Source organism: Populus trichocarpa, chromosome 10 (genome assembly GCF_000002775.5).
Source record: "Populus trichocarpa isolate Nisqually-1 chromosome 10, P.trichocarpa_v4.1, whole genome shotgun sequence".
Classification (NCBI taxonomy): Eukaryota; Viridiplantae; Streptophyta; class Magnoliopsida; order Malpighiales; family Salicaceae; genus Populus; species Populus trichocarpa.
In genome coordinates, this window is record NC_037294.2 from 6,993,504 (window position 1) to 7,014,582 (window position 21,079).

Sequence of the window (21,079 nt, forward strand, 5' to 3'; positions counted from 1 at the left end):
TCATGTGCAAGAGGGACCCAGTTCACTCTTATTTGGACCATGAAGTTTTGACAACAAGGCTGCTAATTTTGTATCAATTTCAGTCGGCCTTGTTCTATGATGTTTCCATACATTTTGTAGATTCCTAACTAGTTTTGGATTTTCTATTATGTGTGAGAACATTAATTATTTTCTTTAAATATTAGGATTTATTATTTTTATTTTATTTTCCTTGTCAAGTGAGCAGAAAACACAACAAATAAAACAAAGGAATTCAATCTAACTTAGGAAACATATGTGGCGGCAAAAAAAAGCATTAATAACAACATCATTTTTCTTTCAAAAGAATGATAAATAAAATGTTGAGATCAAAATCCTATTCTAACTTGGAAACTAAAAGAGTGGCAACTTCTCTTTTAGTTCCTAAGATTATTGAGCAGTGTTATAGGCTATAAATAAGTCTTATATCAGATCTAAAATGTTTTTTCTTTTCTTCTTCTTTTCTCATAACAGAACAAGACTTTGACTTATGAGCTTTATTTTTATTTTGTTAGCTACAACTCAAAACTTGTTTGGGCTTAATTAATACTTTTTTTAGCTAGGATCCAAGGGTTATTTGGATTAAGGTTTGAGCTTACTAGTAAAGGTTTTGAGTTAGTTTTTGTAAGTGGATTAATCTAGCCCACAAAGGTAAACTCATCAGGGATAATTTCTCAGAACTATTTAAACAAATCTAAAGCCTAAATTTCAACACCTTTAATGAATAATACTTCTGAACTTTTCAGTTTTACATGTGAGAGAGATTATTACATTCTTTGGTTTTTAAATGAATTGAATCTGATTTATCAAAGATTAACTAGCTTCGTGGCATCATTTGACTTCATTCAAATAGTGTTGGTGCCTTGGGATAGATTTTTATTGTGTTTTACTCCTATCAGATCTTTTTTAGCTTTTCGAGATCATATCTCAATCTTGATTGTGGGTTGTGTAGGTTCGCATCAATTAGCATCAGAGCAAGGCTCCAAGAACAAGTCATATCCTTTTGCAATTTTTGTTTTCCTAGTGTTCGTTAAGTTCTTTTCAATGTTTGCGTCAATCTTCTTCTTTGTGTCTTTTGCATACTAGTAAAAAAAAATTAATATTTCATTTTGTTATTGTCTCTAAACATATCATTAGCATAAAAGTCAAAAAAAGATTAAAAAAAAATATAAGAGAAAAGACGTTATTCAAAGCTTGTTACAATTCTGCCGCAGAAACACAACTCATAGAAAATCACCTCAAAATTAACTGAAATTTCATACACTACTCATTGGGGGTGAAATTGCACTGTATGTTAAATTTTGAATTATTTATATTTTTTTTTCTTGAGGTTTCAATTTGGGGTTTAATTCAACCGCAAAATGATCATACATTTCGATAACTAGGCATAAGAGAACAACCTATAAACTAAGATCTATAGTTTTTTGGGTATCAAGATACTACATATTGAATTTTAGGTCATTCCAATATCGTTAGGTTTGGGTTCAATTCTAGTGCTTTAAAATTTCATAACAATCACATTTGCGTCAAGTTCTAAAATGTATTTGTCTATTATTTTTTTGAATAAATTAGTTTTTTTCTATTATATTTGGGTTATTTAGGAGTCAAATAAGTGTCTTCATTAATTTTCACTTCTGTTTTATTTCGTGTCTTTTTTTTTTCATAATTCGTATGAATTTGCATTGCTACTCGCGAAATCATAATCATAGTTTTGTTTTGCAATATATTTATTGATTCTTGAGTCTATATTCAAATTGCATTGCATTGCATTGTGAAAGTCTCTAACTTTGATTGGTTGGATTTTTAGTTTTAAAATAACCAAAAGAAAGCAAGTTGTCAGGTAAAAGGCATAATGAGTTTATTAGAGTGAAAATCCTTGATTTTGTGTGAAACACAAGATTTGTGAGGATATATTTTGTGTTACTCACCAAATTTTTACAAATTTCAAAGGATGTTTGAAAACAACGAATCAGTGACACTAAACACCGAATTCTCTTTCCAAATATGAGTTAAGGGCCAGCAAATTAAACTTTTAACTAAGGTGACCAAAGAGTTGAAAAATACCATGGACTCAATAAAGCAACGAAATAGTGGGGCTGATCACCGAAGAAGTAATGTCTGAAGGGCTGTACGAAATGATAGAACAGATTTTTATAAGTTTGTTGATGATAACGCAAATTTGGATAGTGATGACTATGAATTTGCATCTATAGGCCAGGGGAATAGGTTTGGGCCAAATAGAGCAAGAAGAAATGTAAGCTTCGGACATGGTGGAGTTTTCGGTCAGAGAGAGAATTCTCGAGATTTTAAGCATCGTGACGATACAGGTGAAGAGTTAGGTACCATTAAGTTGAAAATACCTTATTTCTAAGAAAAGAATGATCTAGAAGCATATCTAGAGTGAGAAAAGAAAGTTTATTGGATCTTTGACTGTCATCACAACACAGAACATAAAAAGGTAAAACCCGTTGTCATTAAGTTTATGAATTATGCACTAATATGGTGGGATCAGCTTGTTTTGAGCAGGAGAAAGATTGGTGAAAGGCCTATTGAGTCATGGGATAACATGAAGTTCATAATGAGAAAACGATTTATTCCTAACTTTTATTACACAAAGCTCTTTCAGAAATTACAGAGTTTATATCAAGGTAAGGTATGAAAGATTACCACAAGGAGATGAAGATTGCAATTATCAAGGTTAATATGGTTGAAGATAGGAAAACTATTACGGCTAGGTTTCTTGATAAGCTGAATAAAGAGATAATTAATGTTATTGAGTTACAACACTATATGGAGGTAAAAAAAACATGGTTCATATGGTTACGAAAGTGGAGAGACAACTTAGAAGGAAAGGAAATGTTCAACCAGCGTTCAATTTGGGCTTTTCATCATCTTGGAAACCAAATTTAAGAAAAGAAGGGGTAGCCCAACCAAAACCTTTTGTCCCTACCAAAGTCGAGCCACCTAAAGCTAAGGTTAAAGCCTTTATGGATTTTAAAGGTAAATCTAACACTCAACCTAAACATACTCATATGTTAAATGTAGAATAAAAGGGTTCTTTTGGTAAGAATACTATGAAAAAATTCTCATATAAAGGTGGAGACCTGGAAAATAGAATTAGAAATAAAAAAGAAGTATTCTGACTTGTTTCCATAAATAGGTATGAATTTAAATTTCAATGATGAAATTTTATAAAGAGGGTAGAATGTAAACCCCTGGACTAAGATCTTAAGAAATTATTGAAAAGATTTTAAATGAATTTAAATAGGTATTAATCGAAAAAAATAATTACAAACCCTTCAGCAAAAAAAAAATATGAGTTCATAAACTTTAATTGTACGAAATAAATAAAAATAAAATAAATATGATATTAATTAAAATGGAGTTTTTTTTTAGAGGTAAATATGGATGAAAGTATCCAATGAATTAGTTTGAAAATTTTGATGATTTAAGTAAATAAAATAGTAAGCAAATTTGAATTTTTGCATAAAAATATTTTCTATTGTCTAGTTTTAAGCTATTAGTCATAAATCTCAATCTAACCATTGGATCATGTTGAAAGTTTTTGAGTAATCTCCTGACATGTTGTTCTACCTTGATTTAAAATTTTAGATCAATCAGATATCTAGAAGGTTATGTGAAATTACCAATGTCCAAGAGGAAATATAAAACATAATATATGGACTCATTAATGGCAAAATTTTAAATAAATTGAAAAATTCATTTCCCCCCTTCTATAACCAACAGCTAGCCACAAGGAAAAAAAATGAAAGATCCTTTTTTTCTTGCATTTTCTACTGTAATTCTTCCAAAATTAAGGGTCTTTGGCTGGTTTAAGATAGATAAAAAGAGGGAAAATACTAAAAAAAAAAACCTAAGATTTAGAAGGATTTGAAGAGAGGAAAGGTTGAGTTTCATGAGAGAAAAAAAATGGATTAAAGAGGAGAAAGAAGAATAGAAGAGAAAGTTGCAATGAAGGAGATTTTTCGTTTCAAAGCCTTTGGGTAAAGTATTCAACACTATGTAACTTATGTTATTTGAAGTTTGATTATGTAAGGGGGAGAAATCCCTAATTTTTCTTCTAGGTTTTTCTAGAAGAATTGGGGAAAATATGAAATTGTTTGTGATTTTGTTCAATTAGTACATGATGCTTGTTTATTAGTACAAATCATGAATTTTTTTTTTGTAAATCATAGGTAAATGAAGGGCTGAAATTGTTTGTGACTTTGTTTAATTAGTATATAATGATTGTTTATTACTGCAGATCATGAAACAATATGAGTAAATTATAGGTAAATAAAGGGCCATTAAGACCGACCATAGGAGAGTTTTAAGGGATGGTTTATTTGATTAAAGTGATGTGAAGTAAGAGTTACTAGTTGATAAAATTGCATGAGGAAATTGTGTTTAGTAAGGGTTATTAGTTGATAATTTGCATGTGTTACTAAAATTAAATGTTTTAAAGTCTAAGTAAAAGTTGTAAGCTTGTGAATTTGGCACGATTTAGAATTTCATATAAATACTTGTGATGGTATATGAAATTTGATAAATGAAAAAGTTTTAAATGCAATAGATTAAGTAATTCTATGGCTGAACTCATGTTGGTTTAATGAAAGATTTAATGTAAATAATGTGTGGAAATACTAAAGAATTAGGTAAGAGTATAAATTGTTATTTTTTTGTGATATGATGTTGATTTTTGTATATTAGAAGCTTGGAGTTTTATTAGTGTTGTTCATAATAATCAAATTGTTAGTATGTAAGATGATGAAACTTGAAAAGGGGTCAAAATGTTAAATGCATAAATGGTTAAAATGTATTTTATATAAAAGTATGATTTGGTAAGGTTAAAGTTAAAAAGAATAGGAAAATTTTATATACAATTGGTAAATTTTTAACTTAAATTGTGGAATTAATTAGTATGATTAAATTATAAACCAACAAAGATTTAAATGTAATTATGTAAAATATTTGAATTAATAAGAAATGAGTTACTTAGAAATTTAGTGAGGTTTGATAATATAGAATTGTATTAACACAAATATTGATTCATGTGGTGAGTTGTTAAAAATACTAATATGGATCCCTCCTTTAAAAAATCCTGAGAGGTATTAGAAGCTGTATTTTCAGTTATAGGAATAGGTAGATGACTAACATCTTAACTTTTTCTTTCAAATTAGTGAATCTTTTATTAAAATTTTAACTTTGCAGTTGTTGTATTATGTTAATGAATGTGGTTAGACCGAGAAAAAAAATACAGTTAAGAATGCAAATGGAAAGGGGTATAATATGATTAAATGGGAATATAAAGAAACTAACCTCTGGGAATGGTATATATGTTACATTTGAAAAGATTGGGTATTAGGATTTGAATTACATAGTCAGCCCATGAATTGGGAACTATGAACTTAGTTAGCCTAGAATGACAACTAAGAGATTTGAATTACATAGTCAACCTGTGAATTAGAGACTATGAACTTAGTTAGCCAAGAATGACAACTAAAAGATTTAAATTACATAGTCGACCTATGAATTAGGGACCATGAGCTTAGGCGGCCTAGAATGACAACTAAAAGATTTGAATTATATAGGTGAATCATGATATGGGGATTTTGGATATAGATATATAAGAATGGTAATTAAATGATTGTGATTTCATGGTATAAATTGTCATTCAATTGATTTGAGAGTACTCTATAAGTTTGTTTTAAGGAAAGTCATTTGGTAGGTGACTCATTTTATGATTATAGATGGAACAAGTAATAATATTACATGAAATTCTAAACTGTCGATTAACTAGAGTTTTTCATGATGGAAAGTTTGATAAAGGTGATTAAAAAAAATTAAATTTTAGTTTTGAGAAAAGATATGCATAAATGTCTTAAGACTAACTAATATCTTTAAATTATTATATTTCATGCAGTGCCATCACATACTTCAGAACAACACTGAATTAATTGTTACTGTTATATAACTTTTGTTAGGTATATATTAATTATCTTTTGTAAACTCTATAGTCATATATATTTGATGATTTCATTTTGTTATGTATTAAATGTTGTAATTTAGCTTAATATGTACTTAGTAACTATCTTTTTAATGTGTGTGTGTTGTAAGGAATTGATATATAAAAGTGTTATATAATGGTTATGAATTATGAAGTGAAAGGATATATGTAGTTAAATAAATGAATTAAAGGTATACTTGAGGCATCTATGTGGTAATTTTTAGAATGTATTTTATATAGAACATAGAAGGATAAATTTTGGACAGAGCTCTGTATAATGGAGACTCTGTTGAAACTTCATTAAATTCATTAAACCATATAATTAGTTTGATTTAAAATTATTATCAAATATGACATATATAGTATCCAAGAAAATAAATTATAGAATGAAAAGTCTAATAGCATTATGGATGCAATCAAGTAATGTAATCGTATGATAAAACTATGCTATATATAATTTATTTTTATATATTCTAATTTATTTTATCATGTTATAATTTTAGATCTTGATTTCCAGGTTTTGATGTCAATGGTAATATTAATCAAAGTGCAATGTTCTTGTCATCTTGATGTGCTTTTTTATTGGAATGATGTGTACAATGAAGATTTAAATTTTTTGCATGAAGTGTTTTATTTTTTATGGCAATGTTATTTGTTGTTTCTTTTTAAGCCCTTTTGAAGGCAATGCTTTGTAATTTAAATTTTAATTTGGTGTGTGTGTTATTTAAACTTTGATGCAGAAGGAGTCCAAAACACAAATATTAGAAAGACTTGTAACATATTAAACACAATATTAGCACTAATAATTTAATACAAATGAATATTTAGTGACAAAAAATATTAAATATATTATAGAATTTTGTAACAAAATTAGATAATATTTACATTAATTACAAGCTCATTAGAAAGCCCATCAGAAAACCCATTAGAAAGTCCAAAAAAGCCCAAAAAAACAATACTACAGGTTTTCTGGTTTTTCTGTTAAAAAAACCGAACCGAACCGAAACCGGTCGGTTTGAACCGGTCCCGGTTTGAATTTTTCAGTTTTTTAAATTTTGATTTTGGTTAGTTTTTTAGATAAAAACTAAACTGAATCGAAAATGCTCACCCCTACTTAACCATTGCCAATCTTGAGTGGCTTAGATGCCTTCAGTGTTAAAAATGCACCAGGACCAGGAGCATGCATAATATGTGCAGGTAGGTAAGGAGTCATCTTAAGATTACCACTCCTACTTGTATCTTTTTTTTTTCTTTTTTTTCTTTTTGAGAAGGTGTTCCTCAATCTGTTTGGGAATGAAAAGATCTCCTATTTAACAACACTTTCTGTTAGGACCAATATATAAGATAATATAAGGACAATCAAATATCATATTTCCCATGTTTCTGTGGGAGAAATGTCTCTCGAGGAACCTATCAACAGACAAGTGAACCTAAAGTATTTTACTAGGTGGTGTGGTTTCTGTGGTCGATATTATCTCGGAGAAATGAGCTGATAACTTAGTGATGGTAACTGTTTATTACAGGTGGTTTGCACTTGCTAGTTTATTATTACATAGCTCTACCTGGCTTCGATATTTACCTTGCTTGTGAGGTGAGCTTATACCAAGGCTATTGCCTGGTTATTTGTAAACAATATTGTTGGTTGAATCTTACTGATAGGGGCTGCATATGGGCTTGAGGTTGAAGCATCCGAACACAGGATCTATCAGTCAGAGTTGTGTTAGGCCGAATCATCACTGGCCAGCTGAGTGAAATTGGGTTGAGGTTGATTATAACAATAAATAAATCAACTCTAGCTGACTTAAGTTTAACATTAAGCTAAAAAATGATGATAAAGCAATACCAAGCTCGAATTGCTATCAACGGAACGAAACATCAAACCATGGTCTCTGTCTCTTCCTCACCCAGAAACATGCTCATTTATTGGTAGAATTCACCAGAAGGTTTTTTTTTATTGTTATTTTTTGATAATCATAGCAGGTAACGAAAATATAGGACAAACAACTTTCTTTTACAAGATTAATACTCATTTTAGGAGGTTCTGTCTGTTCACGTATTAGCACAGACATGAACACGATGCCTGCTAAGAGATGTTGGAGTAAAAGAATCATTTTCCAACACAAACAAATGGAGATGTTCAGACTTCAGATAGTAACTTAGAGCAGCCTGAAGTTGAATTGGAAATCTGGTCTTCGTTTTAACCAAGTGGAGTATATATATTTTGACAGCCAGTGAAGGATGAAGCATTTGCCACTTAGAGTTCTTATTGGTAATTGATGAGGATTTTCTACATTATGACGTTCTTTCGAAACCACCACCAACCTGCATATGCAACCATTCTGGTGATGTACCACGACTGTATTCCCTCGTGGCTTGAGAACCAAATGCCATGCCAGCAGTGTCAAAAGTTTGTCCAAACTGCAATAAAAACTGATTTGTGGTGAGATTTATGCTTTCACAATACAAAGGAAATCGCAACATCTTTGCTCACTTTTTATTTATTAACATAAGCTCAGACCTATATCAGGCTCTTGACTCTTTTCCCTTATCGGTCCGTGAAAAGAATCAAACTACACATATCTAGAAATAATCACCATGAAAAGACCATTAAGAGGAGGTTAACTCACAAAAGGCAACCTGTCATTTTAAGCATGTCTACCACTTGCAAGGTTCATCTACAAGAGAATTTAATTTTGTGCTATAGTGATTCCTACGCAGAAACAGGCATCAGCAAAAGCAAAAGCAGGATTGCATAACCAAGCGTATCATGCAAAATTTGGTGAGTGAAGAAGCTTTATTTCCTTCAAATATAATTAATAAACCTAACAAAAAAAAAATCAAAGGAAATATGGAGGGAGAAATCTAAAAGAAGCGGAGCTGGGTTAACTATCCTCAAATAACCTACTGCGATAACACATCTCTGCTTTGTTTGAACTGCCAACCATCTCACCTATATGGTAAAGTAAGACCGGGGGACCTTTGGACGCCCTCTTCCTCTTAGTAATGATTGATCACCCATCAATCAGACAAGTTTGATGAACACCTTAAGGTTTATGATATGCTGCCCACAAAAGGCAGTTAAATGTTGAATTAACCCACCAATTGTAACAATTGAACATAAAACAACCATGAAAAATGCTGAGTACACTAAAATTCAAGTATGCTTAACTAAACACAACACCGGGACAAAGTGTTGGGACTTACATCTTTAGAAGCAAAGACTTCAATTCCAGGGTTCATTCTCGTATTCACTGCTTCAAGCTTCATTGATAGAAACTGCAATTTCCAGTAACTTGTCGACTTAATATTAATGTCAACAGAAATAAAAAGAGAACAAAAAATCTACAACTTGTTTCTGCACTGAATCCAATATAAGAAATAAGAATTCATACCTCAACCTGACGTTGTAATGATTGGATGTAATTGATAATCTCGTCAAGGACCAGGGCCTTGCCAATAACCTGCATTCAAGCATACGACTTTAGTCTAACTTATACATAATCTGGAAACTCAAGATCAATCTCAAAACAATTCTTTTATAATATAACTTTTACAGAAGCGAGCTCCAAACATCTGCCATATCAAACTTTATTCCAATAAATGTTAGTGTATTGGAACTTAAAACAAATCTCAAAAGTGTTCTTTTAAAATACTCCATAACTTTTACAGTGGTGAACTTAGGCTTGTTGCTACCTAAATCCCTGTCCTTAATTATTCTATCCTAACATGTCCATTGATAAACTGAACTAAATTTATTTCACAATATTTTCCTGCAAAACTAAATGAATAATGGAACAGAACTGCAAGTGTTTTGGGACTAAATAAATATGAATTTTAAGGTAATTCCAGTACCATACCTTGTTACAGCCTGGGACTAGATCCTGAAGAATTTTCATCCTTTCGCTTATCTTTTCTCTCCTAGCCTGTCCACAAGAAAGTTCTCGTAAGCAGAAGTCATAGGTTGTTGGATAAGGCATCTTCATTATTGCTAAATTGTAGGGTTTTCATTTTTTTAAAAAAAGGACAAGTATAGGAGAATATATAAATAAAGAAAATTACTCTTTCAGCTAGACTGTGGCTATCAGTAGCTTGACCCCTTCTTGCTCGTACGTGGATATAATCTTGTTTTGATGGCTCTGGTGGTTGAGTTTTGTGTTCCACATGCTTGCCTGAACTGGGTTCTGCTTCATCTTTAGAATCATGATGACGATGGTGATCCTCATCTTTACTCCCTGATGTTTTAAGCCGCTTACCATCACAATGCTCCCAATTCAGTTCAAAGGTAAAAAATAGGAACAGCTAAGTCCTAAATCTCAAAAAAAAACATTACGGATTCAAACAGATCAATAGAACATTATTATAAAAACAAATAAATTAGATCAAAAATAAAAAGTACCAGAAGTCCGTTGGTAGTGGGTTTTGAAGAAGAATCATCATCAACATCCAAATCAACATCGCGACGTTTCCTGACAGAAGCAGCTGCTCTCTGCTCCAAATTAAGTAAATCAAAGTGCCCTCTTCCGCTCCCGTTAATGGGAAATTGCCAGATCTCCTCCAAACTGTAAGGCCCTCCTTCATTCATCCTTGCAGGCGGATCCATTTTAATATTATTAAAATCCCAATACCAGTAGACGGGGAAAGAGAACGAGAGAGAGACAAAGTGATGATTTGGTCTGTGATCTCCTTAGACAGTGGAGGGTGGTGCGCAGTGTGCTACCTCTCTCACTTCCTCGGGAGTTGTAACTAAATAGTCTTCACTTCCTTACAGTGGACGGAGTGAGCGTGTCACTTCAGTAGTCATGAGCTATTCTCGAAGCCTCCAGCCTTTTAGAGTATAACCTTTCCTTTCTTTATACTCACTCTCTCTCTCTCTCTCTCCAGCCTATCTACCTTCGCTTCTTCTTCTTTTTTCTCACACCGTCACACTTTCTTTTTTCCAATCGATGCTCATCTATTTATTGCATTCTGTTGTTTATAGCATTCAATGTGTGCTTGGAGACTTGATGTATAATTTTTTAAAAAAATATTTTTTAATTAAAAATATATTAAAATAATTTTTTATATTTTTAATATCATTACATTAAAATAATTTTAAAATATTTTAAAATATTAATTTGATATTTTGAAAGTTAAAATTGTTTAAGACTCGAGTAGATCGGGTTAGATATATTAAAAGTGGTTAATTAGAACAATATAATTTTTAAGACTCGAGTAGATCGGGTTAGATATATTAAAAGTGATCAATTAGAACAATATAATTTTTAATTTTAAAAGTTAAAATTGTTTCATTAAATAATTTAAATAAGATTTTGATTAAGTCAATTGAATTGGTGTAACCCATTAAGTAACTTGAGTTTAACTAAATCAATTTTTATATAATATTTTTTTAAATTCTACTATAGATCAAGTTTTGGATCTATATGCCGAGTCGGAAGACAATTAATAACAACAGTGCACACCTCTTTTTTTTCCAGTTTTATTGCACATATTTTGATCTTTTGTTGTTTTAGTTACTGAATTTTAAGAAATTTAACCATTAAGTGTTTTTATTAAGATTTGTTATTAAATGTTGATGTTATTATAAAGTGTATCTTTATCCGACCGTAAATGAAGAAGAAAAATCATATGGATGTTGTCTGAATAATCACTGTAAATTTGAATATAATAAAGGTTTTGTTGGATTTAATCATTCTTATTTGCTCTTTGCACAAGAGGTGGCCTTGATAAAGTGGTAAAGTAATTGAATTGGCTGAGTTTTTATAGACTAAGCCTAGCACAAATTTGAATTTAAGATTGTTATTTTGTAAAAATAATTAAATTAGATATTTTTTAAATTAGATGCGTAGTTTTACCTGGATTGTGAGGTAGTGAAGGAAATTGAATGAGCTAGGTTTTTTTTTTTTTTTTCTAGACAAGTGTATTTTATTCTTCTTCTTTGTTTTTTTAAACAATTTGTGTAATTTATTATTTACTATCTTGTTGTTTTATTTTTTTTAGTTGATAAAAATAAAAGTACATATACTTAAATAAAAAAAACAAAAAATTGATATGCTAAATAAATAATGTAATTAACTTTTTTCCAATTATATTGAACATTTTCGACCAACCCACCACTAGCCGCTAGCCTAAGTAGGGAGTGAAAAGAAAAAAATAGTTAATATAGAGTTGACTCAACTGACCTAATGGATCAATCTTTAATCCGATCAAAACTCAATTAAAAATTCAGTTGATTTTTTAAAAAATAATTTTTAATTTGATATCAATTTAATTTATTAAAAAAATAATTATCTCGAGTTAATTTATATTACCTGGAGTAGCTAGCACAATGTCCACATACCATTTGACCAAACAAAAAACATGATCTAACCTAGTTTGCTTAAGACCGTGTTTGGTTGTGTGGTTGCGGGTGCTTTTCAAATAATTTTTCGTGCCAGAATGCATGCCAATGATGTTTTTTTATTTTTAAAAAATCATTTTTGACATTAGCATATCAAAACGATCAAAAACGTACAAACCATATTAAATTTTAACAAAAAAAAATTCAAATTTTTTGAAATGCGAATTAAACCGCGTTCTCAAACGCTTTCTAAGTCTTAACGACATGGGGTTTTGAATGATAGGTTGTATGTGCTATGATATACTTATCATCTTAGGTATTTGTTTGAATAACATATCACTTTCATAATAACGTCTAATGATTGTTATTATTACGTGTATCATTGTCACGTTAAAGTTCCCCATAATTATGGTTCTTGATCTCCGATAATCATGGATTAGGAATGGACTGGGGACCACCCTTCACCGGCCCCTTATTAAAGTTTTAACCATATCTGACTCTCTTTTTTTTTTTTTTTTCTTTTTGGTTTTATTAAGTATTTTTCATGTATTTTAGATTATTTTTTTTTAATAATAAGAAAGAACTAGCATACACGCTGTATGAGTGTAGGATAGATGACAAGAATAAAACAAGGGTTTTCTTTTACCATAATCCTGAATATACAAAAAATATTTTTATCAAGTTCAAAAAATATTTTATCTTTCCTGTTTGATTTCCCATGATTTTAGTTCCTTTTTTTTTTGTATTTTATGATTGTTTCTAGCCACACAAAAATTAAATAAAAATCATAAAAAATAACAAAATAATTAAAATTGACTAGTTTTATTGAAATGATACATCTTTTTATATTTTTTGTTTTTATTTGAAATATATAAAAGGGGGGTCAAATTTTAGGTTATGATATCTATAAAATAACCCTTACATTTAAGAGTATATTAAGAAAAACTAAAAATCTAAGATTAAAATGAAAAAACTTTAAATATGCGCAATTGATCCAATTAACGATCAACGAGGATGAGTAAAGATTAAAAAAAATAATTCTAGTAGGTGAGATTTGAATTATACTTTAACAAATTTTCATTTTATTCCTTAAATTTAATAAACCATTCTTTCGAGGTTTTTTTTATTTTTAAAAAGCTTTTATTGTTAACATTTTTTTTAAAAAAAGAATCTTATTGTCTTATAATTTTTTGGTTATATTTGAGAGTCATTTTTTTCATATTTTTATTTAATAAAACATGCACAAAATATATTTATGTCTTAGCATATTAAAATATAAATAGATAAACATATTAAAATTCTTACTGTACAATTGAAACTCCAACTCTATTTACCATATTTCCATACACTTTTTTTTTATTCTCTCTTTTTTCTCTCCTATATTATTATTATTTTTTCTTATTCTTTCTTATACATATAGATACCTAGTTAATAAGAAATTCTATGATACTCAAGTTATAATTATCAATATTTATAGCACTAGGAGAGATATACACATAGAAAGAAGAGAGAAATACGAGAGATGAATTATTATCATATTTTTTAGGATCAAATTTGAGTACTTGAAAATTAAATAAGCATACTTGTATAAATATTTGATTTTATTAAAATATATAATTACTTATAATTTTTATTTAAATTTTATTTTTTAAAAATAAAATAATCATATGATTCTTCCCTTGAATCTGATTTATGGTGACTTGATTTATTTATGAAATCAAGCCAAGATTTCTGTCTTGCAAGAACATGAATTTAGACGAGTATTTACAGAGTAAGATTTTATGATTTGATAATTTGATGCTTTGAAGAGTACTCTTGATTTGTTTACAGAGTATTGTTGAAGAACTCTTATGAGATGCTTAGAATTGATCCAACAGAGATTCGTTCATTATAGACTTTAAGCGCGTAGATGAAGGGAGATTTGATGTTTTGAAGAGTACTTTTGATTTGTCTTTAGACTCTAGAGTGTTCTTGAAGAACTCTTATAAGACATTTAGACTAGATCCAACAAAGATTTATTCCTTATAGACTTTAAACGCGTAGATGAAGGAGCTTTGAGAGCTTTTGAGAGAGTTTATTGCTTAAATTGCTTGTTTTAAATAAAATTTTGTATCTTCCAAAAAAACTCTCTCATCCATGTCTAGGGTGAGACCCTATATTTCTAGAGAATTGCAAGGGCACTCGTGCATTTTTTTTAATGTCATATGATATTATTTTATTGATTGATTTTTATTTATGAAATATGATAAAATATCTTAAATATTGCATCTCATTTGTCAATCTTTCATTGACCAAAAAATATATAAAGGGCCACTTATTTTCCATGTCATTTATATTTATTTTATTTTATATATAAAATAAAATAAAAATAACAAATTTTGATTGGCAATTTTTTTTTTGTTTCTACGTAGATGTGATTTTTTTCTCATATATTTCTCTCTTATTTTTATGTTTATCTCTCTCCTAGTGCTGTAAGTATGGGTAATTATAACTTCAACACCATATAATTATTCTAGTTATTCAATAATCAATATTAGAGATAATCTCCCTTTTTTAATATATATTTTACACCTTAACAATAACTATTAAACAATCATCCAGAAGTGGGATTTTAACTGTTTTAGGTAAAACTTCAACGATAAACTAATCACACGTGTTCAGAAATTCATAATTATAATTACTAATATTTATGATATTAAAAATAAAGATAAACACAAGAAAAAAAAAAGCATACTACTTTTTTTGGTAAAATCAAATACGTTGTTTCTATTCTTTTTTATCTATCTTTTAATATTGTAAATATAGGTAATTACAGTTTAAATACCATAGCATAGAACTAGTTATGTCATCCAAGTTCTACCGTGGGTTGAATAATTTTTTTTTGACAGAGAACAAAAGATAAATATGCCGAAAGGTGGTATATATATATATAAATAAATAACTGTCAGACACGTATCAACAGTTTATATATATATATATATATATATGGCGCGCGCGCAAAACTGAAAATGCTCCTATAACTAAACAAGAACAACAAAATAAAACCCTTATGAAATTACAATAAAACCCTTGAAATCAAGGCTAAAAAATTTGAATGGCGAGGATAATAAAATAATTCAATTGTTCATAAAATTATATATATAAAAAATATTCATAGAACTAAATAACAATAACATAAAAACAATTAGGAAATGATAATCAATCCCTTGAAGTCAAGGATATCAAATTTGCACAGTAAATATACTTGTGTAATTTAACTTTTCATGATAAAATTAAAATTATCATACTTTTTAAGGACGATATGATAATTGTACTATTATTAAATAAAAAAAAAAACAATGTTGTTCCCAAATAAATCAAGAATAACAAATTAATTGTGTGTAAAGACCATCTTACCCCTCAAATAAAGCTTTAAAAATAAAAAATAAAAAAATAATCTCACTATAACCCAGGCATATTTCATTATAGATGAATTACAATTAAAAAAAAAACTTGCACTAAATATAAAAACATCAAACACGATAGGCTTGATATCCTTTTGCATAAAGTGGCCCAGGTGAGCTCTTTGAAGTTTGAATACACCGTGTGTGTGCATCTATATGTTTGTTAAAAATATCACATACACTATACACTCAAATGCATCCATGGAAAGACCACTTGTACACGAATAAATTAATCTAGTTTTAAATTAATAATTAGAAGTATGGTAAAAATTATTTTTTAAAATTTATTTTTAACATTAATATATTAAAATGATATAAAAACACTAAAAAATCTAATCAAGATCAAAATAAAATTCTAAAACATACATAGGTATTAGTAAAATTTGAAAAAAATAAAATAAAATTGGTAGATATTTCATCTTAATTCCCAATAATATTTATATAAAAATAATTCCATGCTCATAAAAACAAGTGTGATATTGTTGAAAACAAATTAACAACATACCTATACAATTTCGTATTTTCATTAAAAAAGGATTTAACTGAAAGGCAATAAAAGTGTAAAAAATAATCCAGTTTTAATAGAAAAATAAAATTTTAAACAACTAAGGATTTTAAGATAGATCCATTTCTTTTTTTGTTTTATATCTAAAACAAATACAATATATATGTTAAATTAAAGCTTACAACAATGGGTTTTCACTGGTTCAAGCAAAAATTCTCAAATAATATATATATATATAAAAGTCCAATCATATATTTCGTTATCGCAATAGCTGTTCACTGGTTCTCTAGGAAAAGAAACTAGAGAGTTTGCTTTCTCTCTGCGAGTCCAAGTATGGTAATTTCACTTGAACAAAAAATGTGCATGAAATGGGATCACCCCACTTACTATATCCATGAAAGAAGTGGCCCTGTTGATGATATACAACTACAAAGCACAAGGTGTTAATTCCTCACGTGCTTCAAAAGTCATACCGGTTATATATATATATATATATATATATATATATATTAAAGTCAATTTAGATAATTGTAGGAAGAATATTAGTAGATACAAGTATATTAGTAAGCGCGCTATACTGCAGGTTAGATCAAATTGTTTAGAGCATGAAGAATTTTTTGATAATATTATTAAATCTAGTTAAATAGATCAATTTTGAAACCTCCCGACTCATCTCTTTGCCTAACTTAAATTTTCAATTAAATCGTGTGGGAGCTGACCCGACTTAAATCAATCAATTTCATGAGTTCAAATACAATCTTAATAGCCAGTAAAAATATGGCTTAGATTTTTTAAAAAAAAAAACTTGACAACTTTTTTTATATATATTGAGATAATAACAGATTGGATTTATCCTGGTCCCTCCTGCAACTCGAGTCATGGACTATATTGAATTTAATAACTTTTTTTATAATATATTTTTATTTAATTATATGATAAAAATAGAGATGCTAAAAAAATTAAACAACAATCTAAAAATAGACACTTATTTGAGATAGTGATGACCTTATAAAAAACAAACAAAAATAAATTATGCGGTCTATTTCCCAAACAATCCAATATTGAAAGATGAAATCCAAAAAATAAAAATAAATTAAAAACAATGAAAGGACCAAAAAAATCTGGTTGGTGGGTAAACTCATCAAACCTGTGAATTGGGTAACTTGGGCTAACACGCCAAACTCGTGAACCGAGTTACAGAATCCACTAGAATTATAATTTTTTTAAAACTATTTCTTTTAATTATATGATAGCAAAAATTGACAATTGCAAAATTGAACACCAACCCAATATTGAGAAGTTTTTTGAGACTGCGATAACCTCATAGAAAATAAAACTAATTATGAAACTGAATACAATTAATCCAATATCTAAGGATAAAATAAAAATATTAATAAAAAAAATAGTTAAACTTGTCAACCCACTAACCAAGTCAACTAGCCAAACTGTAAATAGGTCCATGAACTCTATAAAGTTTAATAACAAGACTTTTCTCTAAAATTATTTTTTTTAACTATATGAGAAAAAAATAGATGATAAAAAAACTAGGTTCAATTAAAAAAAAAAACATCACCAAACCCGTAAATCGGAGCAATCTGGGTTATCTTAAAAAACCCCGCAAATCATGCTAATCTTATAGAAATGAAAAATAAAAAGAAACAAATTAAGAAATCAAATCCTCAACCACCCCAATATTAAAAGATGAAATCAACAAAAAAAAAATTAAAAAAAATATCATAACAAATATTCAATAACAAAAGAAAAAAGCAAAACATTGTAATCTACAATGCAATGAGTGTGAGTGAACAATGATATCCTCACACCCTTTAGTTTTTGTTACTTTAAAAAGTGTAATAACATGATTTTTCGCTAAAATTATTTTTTGTAACTTTATAAGAAAAAAATATACTTTAATAAAAAGTCAAGAACAATTCAAAAAAAAAAATTAAAGACTCCCAAGCAAACCCGTAAAATCAAGAAAACTTGAATTATCTTACCAAACCCGCAAACCACGCTAATCTTATAGAAAGATAAAATAAAAAGAAACAAATTACGAAGTCAAGTTCTCAACCACCTCAAAATTAAAAGATGAGATTAATAAAAATAATTTTGATTAAAAATTATAACAAAAATTCATAAAAAAAAAACTCTATGCATTATTATTGAGAACTTTTGTATTTCATGTAATTATCCGGTGGTAAGGAGAGATGAATATCAAGTGTATTTTTGGTTGGTATTGGGTTCAGTTTAATTTTAGTTTTTTTTTTAATTTTAATTTAATTATTTTTATAAATAAAAATCAAGTCAGAACAAAAATAATCACCCCACTAATTTAATTATGCATAACCTGTCCAAGAAAGAGTCTTCCGAGAGCAAAGAGGCTACTCGAGATCATTATTACCTGGAGGCAGCAGATTTTCAACGTGCTAAAGGCAAAATCCTAATTTGCTGGATGTGTGTCCTTCAGTGCAATGTTATAAATGGCAGCCAGGAAAGCAAGAGAGAATCGTAGGGCACTGATAGCCGTGCCCTCGAGCCCAAACTCCTCTTTCGAGATGGCGAGTCCGAAAGGTATTTTATTTGATCACGAGTTAAAAACCCCCAATGTCCTTAGTCGATCGGTGTAGTTTTGGAAACTACACGAGCAAAATACACGATATATACAGAGCATGTCATGTGCCAAGTTACTTGAAAAATGGTAAAGGGTCCACCGCTTGATATGCCTTCAGCTCACAGTTCGGTCATTCACTTCAATACCAAACATAGTTTTGCAAAATCACTTATAACACGTTATCAAACACATAAATATAGCCATTGTTATAGATCTCCCTCCCTCCCTCCTCGACTGTATTGACATGTTTTCATGAAACCAAATATCTTCTATCTCAACCATTTAGGTGGTGGTCCAGTGGTAAAAACTTGGGATCAAGAGGTTTGCTCCCTCTGTGGTCTCAGGTTCGAACTCTGTGGTTGCTCATATGATGGCCACTGGAGGCTTACATGGTCGTTAACTTCAGGGCCCGTGGGATTAGTCGAGGAGCGCGCAAGTTGGCCCGGACACCCACATTAAACTAAAAAAAAAATATCTTCTATCCCATATATATATATATATAATTTCTAATAGTTTATATAGTGAAGAGTTGAAGAGTCACAATTAAATATTAATAAAATAATATGAATTTAACCCACACGTACACTCAACTTGGCAGGACCTCGGGCTTGGGTTTGAGATTGTCTCTTGATAATTTTTTTGGACTTGGATTTGAGTTTATCGTAACATAACTCTTCATCCCTAAAGAAATTAGTAAAATTAGGGCTGAAATTAGAGGTGATTTATACATTTTTGCAGCACATCTCTTGCCTTCCTCTCTCTCTCTCTCTATTGTTATCCAACCTCTTTAGCCTTCATTTTCCTTCTATTCTAGATTCTAAGATCGTATCCTTGTAGAGATTATTTGAGTTTAAAATTCATTTTGTTCGTAGAATTAAAAGGAAGTGCATTCTTTTAAGTATGTTGTTGGAATTCTAAGAGATTAATTGCATATATCTCTAGCCTTCCTCTTTGTTAATATCCAGTCTATTTTACCCTTTTTGTCCATCTATTATAGAGCCTGAGATCCTATTATTGTAGATATATTTTGAGTTCAAATTTTTTTTTGTTCGTAGACTTAAAAAAATTAAGAATTATTTGTGATAATAAATAAAACTCGTTGATGATAACTAAAAACTAAATTAAAAAATTGAGAAATAAATATGCATCAAGATATATGATCTCATAATATAGACAATTGACCCAATTATATTGAGTAACTTTGTTTCTTGTAATCAATTTTTTATTAAATCGGATAATCATAAAAAAACAAACAAAAAATACAATTTGGATTAATCTTTTTGTTAAACATAAACACAATTGTCCAAACATCATTAATGTGATTTCTAAGAGAAGAAAATTAATCATGAATTCAAAATTTAGCATATACTGGATTATATTTTTTTTATATAAAAAAGTATTGAGGCAATAACATTTTTTTTCATTAAACCTTATCCTAGAACATCAGTTTCCCCTTTTATCCCTTTCATTTGATTTTTTTTCCCACTATTTTTATATTTTTAGTTTCTAAACTAACAAATGAATATTTTATTTCAAGTTTTTAAAATCTAAAGTCATCTTTTTAATTCCAAAACTTGATTTACTCATTTAACATAATAGTTTCCTTATTAATTTTGTGAATTTTATTGAGGGGTTTACACATGTGGGCCCACCCACGCGTCTGGCCTACGAGCCAGGCCTTTTTCCTAATATTAGAGGACGTGTCATTCACCTTTTTTTTTAAAATAAAACAAAAAATATGTCATCTGCTAGTCTAGTTATAAAGCCTGAGATCCTATTCTTGTAGATATATTTTGAGTTCAAATTTTTTTTTTGTTCATAGACTTAAAAGGAAATGCATTCGTTTAAGTGTGTTGTTCAAATCCTAAGAGGTTGATTATTCACATTTGTTTGTATAAAGTGACGAGTAACAAAACCATAAAGATAAAGGATTTATTATTGACAAGAAAAGATTTCTAGTCTACTTTTCTTCTCAGTAAGTACCACAACTATACCATATGCCCCTCGTTTCATCGTATGTCGAGTAATTTTTTATTTCCATCGTAAAAAAAAAAGAATGTGCACACAATTACAACATCTTTTTTGGCAAAACAAAAAGATTATAATCGCATACCAAAAATCATATGCGCACATTTAATTAAATAAATTGAGAATCATT

The 21,079-nt window shown here is 29.1% G+C and overlaps 1 protein-coding gene across 7 annotated transcripts; it reads right to left on the reverse strand.

Annotated features, from left to right (window-relative positions):
* Positions 1–8,168: 8,168 nt before the first annotated feature.
* Positions 8,169–10,961, reverse strand: LOC7460787 (transcription factor BPE). 7 transcript variants are annotated; one of them, XR_008060194.1, is made up of 7 exons: positions 10,422–10,961; positions 10,085–10,273; positions 9,883–9,948; positions 9,418–9,486; positions 9,230–9,301; positions 8,976–9,068; positions 8,217–8,443 (listed from the first exon to the last, which is right to left on the reverse strand). XR_008060194.1 is itself a non-coding variant. In XM_052456024.1 (7 exons), the coding sequence occupies exons 1-6, from the start codon at positions 10,623–10,625 to the stop codon at positions 8,591–8,593; spliced, it is 615 nt and encodes a 204-aa protein (XP_052311984.1). In that variant the 5' UTR covers positions 10,626–10,961; the 3' UTR covers positions 8,217–8,443; positions 8,544–8,590. The 7 variants fall into 7 exon arrangements, 3 of the variants coding, with proteins under 3 accessions (XP_024465343.1, XP_052311983.1, XP_052311984.1); XR_008060195.1 differs by having other exon boundaries at positions 8,217–8,455; XR_008060192.1 differs by having other exon boundaries at positions 8,976–9,086.
* Between the last annotated feature and the right edge of the window lie 10,118 nt (positions 10,962–21,079).

Excerpts from the sequence above, each read along its gene's own strand:
- LOC7460787 (XM_024609575.2), bottom strand. The coding sequence starts at position 10,625 with ATGGATCCGCCTGCAAGGATGAATGAAGGAGGGCCTTACAGTTTGGAG. Across the intron at positions 9,949-10,084 it reads GCCACAGTCTAGCTGAAAGA|GCTAGGAGAGAAAAGATAAG; the intron begins GTAATTTTCTTT and ends TCTTGTGGACAG. Across the intron at positions 9,487-9,882 it reads TAGTCCCAGGCTGTAACAAG|GTTATTGGCAAGGCCCTGGT; the intron begins GTATGGTACTGG and ends GCTTGAATGCAG.